Raw genomic sequence first — 8,827 nt, forward strand, 5'->3', positions numbered from 1 at the left:
GGGTAAAATGGTGAATTTTCCCCATATTCCCTCCTAAACGTTCTAACTTCAAATATATCTCCAAATATTTATTTTCATAACCCGATAAACCAATAAAATATCTAATACCCGAAATACCCCTCGACTCGCTTGAGTCAAGTATACGACCCCGTTGTGACTTTCTAGCTAAACCGCTCCTTAAGACTGTCTCGGATCGTGCAACACAGATATAACCCAAATATATCATGATAATCACATTTATGCCCTCAATGGGCTAAAATTACAAACGTGCCCCTAATAACCAAACAGGGCCCACATGCATATTTAATTCACCTAAACATGCATTTATAATCACATATTCATCAAATTCACATATTAGCATAACAAATCACTTATTGCCCACCAGGCACGCTAATCAAGGCCTTAAGCTTTATTAGCAAATTTGGGATGTTAATCCAGGGGGTTCAAAACCCAATAGGGCACAAGGCTTGAAACCCAGTCCTAAGCCGGACATACATGGTTCCGGGGGTTCAAAACCCAACAAAATAGCCTTGCATCCTATTTTGTTGGGAATTGGGTTTTGCACCCCTAGTCTATACGAGTCTGGATTCAGGACTAAGCTCTGAGCTTTGCATCCTGTTTTATCTTTATTCCTGGACGTACTTGTATAGATGGTCATACCCCCAAAGTGATCGAAGCCCAGTCCTAACCTGGACATACATGGTCTAGGGGGTTCAAAACACAATAGGGCGCAAGGCTCGAAGCACAGTTGATTGGTGGTGAAAATGCATATTTATTGATCTCAAATGTTAAATTAAATTAAATTTTAATTAATATTTTCAGGAAATTAATGAAAAAAAATTTACAACTGAAAATATTTAGTTTGAATTTAATTTGGTTTATTTTGCAGGAATTATGTTGCATTTTGGTACAAACAAAAAAGAAAGATTAAATTTTGGAAGAAAGAAATTGAATAAATAGCATTTTTCTTTTAAAGTCTTTCCATTGCATAAAGCCCAACCCAAGTGATTTCTTTGATCTCATGTCAGGCCCAGCTGTACAATATTAAGATAAATATTTGCTACTACTATCTATCAAATAGCAAGGATCCATAATCAATTGGGAATGACCATTTAAGACAATCACTTCTCCAGCAGATTTGACCAAGAATTAGGCTTCGTTGGGAGCATTCTCAATCAATCCCATGTTCTGCTAGCATTCCAAGGCATCAACATCTCAATTATATTAGACTAAATGGGAGAAATCAATTTGCTACAATTAGTTTCCTATTCTTATTTTATTCAAATTAATGAGAAAATCAAATCCAATTAATTAGTTTTAGCATGACAAAACCCTATATAAAGGGGACCTCTTGTACATATTGGAATGTAATTTTCATTAGCAAAACTATAGTAAATTTTAGTCTCATTTTGTCTATTTCTTCTCATATTTTCTCTTTAGAATATTGTGAGAATGACTAGCATCCTAGGCTAGTTTCCTAGATAAGGTAAAGGATGATCCTATATGTGAGGTCAAATTTATTTGTGTTATGATTCACCAAGTACCTAAAGTTTATACATCTGAGTAATATAATTTCTTCTATTTTTCTCCATCTCTATATCGATATATTTAACTATTTAGTATTATATAGAAGTAGTCATGCTTTTTCTATGTGAATATAATAGTACAAATATATCGATATTATAATTTTATGGTTAGTCTTTTTATTGCATTATTGCCAATGAGGTATATTGTCATTCTTAGATTTTTCATAAGATTATTTTCTATGATCTTAAGGTGAGAATTTTTATTACTCAAATACATTTTATTAATATATGTTCTTCAAGTTTTATCATCCAATTAAATTTTTGGGAAGTGAAAAATTTAATTTTGTTTTATGCGTGAATCAAAACTCAAATAAATGAGCCAAACATATATGTGATTCTTGAAACCTTATCACTTTTGTTATTGAATTTTTCTACCAATTTTATTTTCAACATTTTCTAAAAAATCGCCAACAACTTCTTTACTGTTTGTGCTTTAGTTCTACTAATCACCTTTTGATTAAGATATATCTCTGTGGACACGCCCGCTCATACTATACTACAACAATCGCTTTGTGAAGACAAGTTTGGGCGTAATCAAATTTTGGCGCCATTGCCAGGGCGATAGATTTCAAAAGTTTAGTGGAATGGCCAAGTGGTGGGTGATTTATTATTATTATTATTTTTATATATATATTTTAGGATTGTTGTTGCTTTTTATTATTTTTATTTTTGTTAGTATTGTCTTTTATCTGTTAAGTTTTTTTTATCCGGTAAAAAAATAAATAAATAAAAAGCTTAATGTTAGTAATTCTATGTTTAGTATTCGGTTATTTCCATTTTTGAGTTTATACAATATAATTAATAGGTTTCTAAAAAAAAAAGCCAGTTACTAGTTTTATGGCTACTTATTTCCAATTTTAGTTTGTGTTTGGTTTACATATAATTTTTAGTCATTTTGGAAAAAAAATGGATTGCTTCTAAATTATCATTTATTGTTAAATTGTAACTATTTGTCTATGTGATTATCTGCACCCACTCGTACTCCTACCACTTCTTATATCATCTTTTCACCTAATATGCCTAACTTTGAATTTAAATCTGGCATGATTCAACTCTTGCCAAATTTCCATGGTTTAGAAAATGAAAATCCTTTTGTGCATATTAGGGAATTTGAGGAGGTGATAGCCACTTTCTATAACCAAGCTAATATCGTGGATACTATGCAATTGAAGTTTTCTCCCTTCTCTTTGAAGGATAAGGCTAAAAGCTGCGTATACTCTTTGAGACCAAGGTCTATTGGAACATGGGATGAAATGACATCGTCATTCTTTCACAAATACTTCCCTAACCACAAGACTAATGGCTTAAAAAGGCAGATTTCTACCTTTTCCCCAAAAGACAATGAAACTCTCTATCAAGTATGGGAAAGGTTTAAAGAACTGTTGACTCTTTGTCCCCACCATGGCTATGAAAAATGGTGCCTAGTCAGCTATTTCTATGAAGACCTCACTATTCATGAACGCCAATTTGTAGAAATGATGTGCAATGGTGAATTCCTCCAAAAATATCCTGAAGAAGCCTTGGAATATCTCAATGAGATTGCAAAAAAATATCATACCTGTACTGGTGCAAGTGCTATTGAAAGCACTAACAGAAATCGACTAGTAGGATTTTACCGATTGAGGGAGGAGGACAGTCTAAAGGCCCAAGTTGAGTCCTTTACAAAGCAACTTGAGGCCTTTAAGACAAAAGGTGGGCAAGGCCTACATATGATTGCCCGAGCAGAAATACATGAGCCATGTTTTGTGCGTGGAGGAACGGATCATTTAGCTAAGGACTGCTTAGCTTTTAGTGAAATGGTGGGGGTTTATGAAGAGCAATAAAATGCCTTAGGGGCCTATAATAAGCCATTCTCTAATACGTACAACCCTGGTTGGAGAAACCACCCAAATTTGAGCTAGAGAGATCCCAACCAAGCACAATCTTCTGGAGGGCAATGGAGAAATGAGCACCAGTCTCAACCATCAAAAGCTCAATCTGCTTTTCAATACAATGCTCCACCTAAAAGGAGTTCTCTTGAGAACACCCTTCATTAATTCATGGAGGAGCAAGCCAAAATAAATTACCAAATGATGGAGGAAATCAAGGAAATGAAAAGTCAATTTTCAAAACTGACTGGATCCTTGGCTATTTCTGAAAGAGGCAAACTTCCTTCTCAACCTCAATTCAATACACAAGGGCAACATATGGCTCAAACCTCCAACTCTAACTATCAAAACGTTAAGGAGGCTAATGCCATCACAACTAGAAGTGGTAAAGCTTTGGAAGATCCACCAATACCAAATACTACTTTAAAATCTCCAAATGTTGTCTCTGAAAGTGTGTCATCCAATGCTTCTGCAAAAGTTCCATTTCCCCAGGCTCTAAGACTTTCTGGGAAAATTCATGCAAAATTGAGGAGAAATCCTTGAGCACTTGACACAAGTGAAGATTAATCTTCATTTGCTTCACATCATCAAACAAGTGCCATCATATGCTAAAATCATGAAGGATCTTTGCACTGTAAAAAGAAAGCATCATGTCAAGAAGACTGCTTTCCTAACAGAGCAAGTGAGTGCGGTAATTGAACAAAAGACACTGCCAAAATACAAAGATCCTGGTTGTCCCACCATGGGACTCATGAATTCAGCCAAGCCTTGCTAGACTTAGGAGCAAGTGTCAATCTCATGCCTTATTCTGTCTACTCGCAACTTAGTCTTGGTGAAATCAAGCCTGCTTCTGTAGTCTTACAGCTAGCTGATCGTTCTATTAAGAAGCCTCAAGGTATTGTTGAGGATGTTCTTGTTCAAGTTGACAAATTCTATTACCCCGTTGACTTCCTCATTCTCGATACTCAATATGTGGTTAACATGGAGTCAAAAATCCCAATCATACTTGGAAGACCTTTCCTTGCTATAGTCAATGCCCTTATTAATTGTAGGAATGGTCTCATGAAAATATCTTTTGGGAATATGACTCTCGAGGTCAATATTTTTCATGTCGCAAAGCAACCACATGATGATGATGAGTGTTATCAGACATTTCTGATTAACACACTCATTCCTGAGGAGATTCAATTGCAAAGCAATTCTAATGATCTTGATGAACTCCTCTCTGTTAGTGAAAGTTCTGGTTTTGATGAGTCAATTAATGAAATTTCTTGTTACAAAGACTCACAAAACGAAAGAACAAAGTTTTGGCAACCTCACTTTGAAGAGCTACCTAGTGAAAGGGAAAAGCCAAAACCTTCTGCTGAAGAAGTTCCCCTTGTAATGTTAGCCCAACTACCTGAGGGTTCAAAACATGTCTTCCTGGGAGATGGCGATACCTATCATGTTATCATTTCATCCAAACTTGATCCTTCACAAGAAATTAAGCTAATTAAGCTACTGCAAAAGCTTAAATCTGCATTAGGTTGGACGATCACTGATATTAAAGGTATTAGCCCTTTAATTTGCTCCCATCAAATCAATCTGGAGGACGGGGCAATCCCTCGAAGAGATCCTTAAAGAAGGATGAACCCCACAATGAAAAAAGTTGTGAAAATGAAGTGTTGAAACTTCTAGATGCTGACATCATTTATCCAGTGGCTGATAGCAAATGGGTTAGTCCAACTCAGGTAGTACCCAAGAAATCGGGTGTAACTGTTGTTGAAAATGAGAAAAGGGCCCTTGTCCCCACAAGAATTGTGACGAGTTGGCAAATGTGCATTGACTATCGAAAGTTGAATTCTGCCACCCGCAAAGATCATTTCCCACTTCCATTCATTGACTAGATCCTTGAGCGTGTGGTTGGTCGTCCTTTCTATTGCTTTCTTGATGGCTATTCAGGCTACTATCAAATTGAGATTGCATTGGAGGATCAAGATAATGTTGGAGAATAAATTTTTATACTCAATGGAAATATGGAAAAACCAAAATACAACTCTATGCGAAAATACAATAGACAAGATAATATTGATTAAAGAAATATTACAACTCAATTGCTCAAAATAAGTAAATAGAAAGATGTAGAAGAAGACGATTACAAACTCAATAATATGTTACAATGTGTGACAAATCACATTTTTGTCACATTATTTAAGCTAACATTATATTATATGAAATAATATAACAGATAAGACCACTTTCACTTGTCCTTTCGGTACTTATGCTTTTCGGCGTATGCCATTTGGACTGTGTAATGCACCAGCCACCTTCCAACGGTGCATGATGAGTATTTTTAGTCACATGGTTGAAAAATGTATGGAAGTATTCATGGATGATTTAACAGTCCTTGGAAACTCTTTTGACGCATGCCTTCTTAATTTAGAAGTTGCTTTGACAAGATGTATTGGGAAAGGTCTTGTGCTCAACCGGGAAAAATGTCATTTCATGGTATCTTCAGGCATAGTCTTGGGACACATTGTCTCTAAGAGCGGAATTGTGGTTGATTAGTCTAAGATTGATCTCATTTCTAATTTTCCCATTCCAAAGACTGTCAAAGATGTCAAATCTTTTCTTGGGCATGATGGTTTTTATAGGAGGTTCATTAAAAAAAAATTAGCGATTTCTCGTCCGCTATGTAACCTCCTAGCCAAAGATGCTACTTTTGAGTGGACGCCTAAGTGTAAGGATGCCTTCCAAACACTTGTTGCAAAATTGACCTCTGCTCCTATTATGTAGTCACCTGATTGGGATTTGCCTTTTGAAATCATGTGCGACGCAAGAAATTTTGTTGTATGAGCTGTTTTGGGACAACGAATGGAGGGGAAACCTTTTGTTGTCTACTATGCAAGTCGAAATCTTAATAGTGCTCAAATGAATTATTCCACTACTGAAAAAGAGTGTCTTGTCGTCGTCTTTACTCTTGAAATTTTTTTAGCATACTTGATTGGCTCACCTATTACGATCTTCACAGATCATTCTGCCCTTAAGTACCTCCTTTCTGAAAAGGATGCTAAGGCACGCTTAATACGGTGGATCCTTCTTCTCCAAGAATTTGACATCACAATCAAAGACAAGAAAGGTGTTGAAAATGTTGTCGCGGATCACTTGTCCCGACTTGAATTTAGTGATTCTACTGATGGTCCACCTATTCGTGATGATTTCCGCGATGAACAACTGCTTACTGTTACTAAGTTACCATGGTATGCACACATTGTTAACTACTTAGCAACAGGTGAACTTCCTTCTGAGTGGAGTTCACAAGATAGACGCAAGTTTTTGGTCGAGGTACGCAATTTCTATTGAGATGATCCATACTTGTTCAAGTATTTCCCCGACCAAATCATGCAAAGATGCATCCTTGATGATGAGGTGTCTAGTGCTCTGAACTGTTGTCACAATGATGCTTGTGGTGGTCACATCTCTGTGAAGAAAACTACTACAAAAATCTTACAGTGTGGTCTTTATTGGCCCACTTTGTTCAAAGACACCAATGAATTTTGTCGTTCATGTGTGAGGTGTTAGAAGTTAGGTTCTCTGTCCCGTTGTCATATGATGCCCTTCAACCCAATTCTTGTGATTGAGATATTTGATTGTTGGGGAATAGATTTTATGGGACCATTTCCATCTTCTTCTGGTTACCTTTACATTCTCCTTGTTGTGGATTATATTTCCAAATGGGTTGAGATTGTACCCTGTCGAACCAATGATAATGCAACAATTGCCAAGTTCTTGAAAGAAAATATATTGTCAAGGTTCGGTACGCCTCGTGCCATCATTAGTGATCAAGGCACTCATTTTTGCAATAAGTCTTTTGAGGCTCTCATGCGCAAATATGGTGTACTTCATAAGGTTGCTAATTCCTATCATCTGCAAACCAATGGGCACGCGGAGTTAGCCAATAGGGAGATAAAACAAATTCTGGAAAAAATGGTAAATCTTGACCGAAAAGATTGGTCTTCTCGTCTTCTTGACACACTTTGGGCATACCGTACTGCTTTCAAATCCCCTCTTGGGATGTCTCCCTATCGACTTGTTTATGGGAAAGCCTGTCATTTTCATGTTGAACTTGAGCATAAGGCATATTGGGTTGTCAAAGCCCTTAATTTTTATCTTAGTGATGTAGGCATTAATCGTAAACTCCAACTTTCAGAAATTGAGTCGCAAAATGATGCATATGACAATTCCAGGATCTACAAGGCAAAAATGAAAGCTGCTCATGATAAACAAATCCTACGAAAGCATTTTGAGGTGAATCAAAAGTTGCACCTTTATGATTCTCGGGTGCATTTCCACCCAGGTAAGTTGAGATCGCGGTGGACTGACCCATTTGTGGTGAAACAAGTTTTTCCCAACGGTTCTGTTGAGGTTGAGGACCCAACCGATGGGAGAATTTTCAGAGTCAATGGCCAGAGATTGAAGCATTACATCGAGAGTGTGAGTCATGTTGAAGAGGTCCTTCTTGAGGACCCTGTTTATACACTCTGAGTGGTTTATTTCTTTTACATGTTTTATTTTATTTTATTTTTCTATTTTTCTTTTATTTTTGTGTGTTTTCATTTTTTGTTTGTTTTTGGTTAGTTTTGTTATTATCAGGCTGTTTAACCTATCGACCCATGGATACTGTCATCTTTTAGATGTTCTCTTTCCCTATCTTTTTCATTGCATATTTGTTTTGACATTGAGGACACTGTCTGATTTTCGGTTAGGGGTGGTGAGCTCTGGTGAGCATTCATTTGGAGAATTACATTGTTGTGTTGAAATCTTAAGTCAAATTTTCTCAAAATTTTCTAAGCATGATTGAAAAATATGTGGTTTGAGTTGGTTTTTGCTATGTTTAGCTATTAAGGAGTGATTTCCAGAGTTCTTTAATGCACTTTCCAAACATGTGGTAAGAAGGTTGATGACACAAATAGTTGAGAAAATTTTAAAATTTAAAGTTTTCCATTTCTTGGTGAGTTGTGAGAGTTGAGAAAATGACTTTTTGAACTTTGATTGATCATTTGAGTTGGTGAAATCAGATTTTTGGAATTTAAAACATGACATGTACTGGAGGGATAATTTCATGTTTAAAAGAGCATTTGTTGTAATTTTATTTTCATGTTTCTTTTTGTTCATGTATCTATGTGTTGCCTCTTGTCAAAGAAAATATATCAAAAAATAAAAAATAAAAAGAAAATAATAATAATAATAATAATGGAACAAGAGCAACATTTCCTTTTATTATTGTGTTTTCTTTTTATGTTATGGTCAGAAAAAAAAAAGTATTCTTTTCTTTATTTATAATTTATTTTTAGTTGGCTCTTTATTCTTTGAGTTTCTTGTGTAAATCCCAAA

General features: G+C 35.7%; 1 protein-coding gene and 1 non-coding gene across 2 annotated transcripts; one reads left to right on the forward strand and one right to left on the reverse strand.

The window, feature by feature from the left end:
* Positions 1 to 2,886: 2,886 nt before the first annotated feature.
* Positions 2,887 to 2,994, reverse strand: LOC133820587 (small nucleolar RNA R71). Its single transcript, XR_009886993.1, has one exon. It is a non-coding gene; the product is annotated as a small nucleolar RNA R71 (small nucleolar RNA).
* A 664-nt stretch (positions 2,995 to 3,658) lies between these two features.
* Positions 3,659 to 5,340, forward strand: LOC133815443 (uncharacterized). The gene is made up of 4 exons (XM_062248283.1): positions 3,659 to 3,905; positions 4,051 to 4,145; positions 4,298 to 5,003; positions 5,132 to 5,340. Exons 1-4 carry the CDS (start codon positions 3,659 to 3,661, stop codon positions 5,338 to 5,340), a joined length of 1,257 nt encoding a protein of 418 aa, XP_062104267.1.
* The last annotated feature ends 3,487 nt before the right edge of the window (positions 5,341 to 8,827 follow it).

This window comes from Humulus lupulus, chromosome 2 (assembly GCF_963169125.1).
Source record: "Humulus lupulus chromosome 2, drHumLupu1.1, whole genome shotgun sequence".
Taxonomy (NCBI): domain Eukaryota; kingdom Viridiplantae; phylum Streptophyta; class Magnoliopsida; order Rosales; family Cannabaceae; genus Humulus; species Humulus lupulus.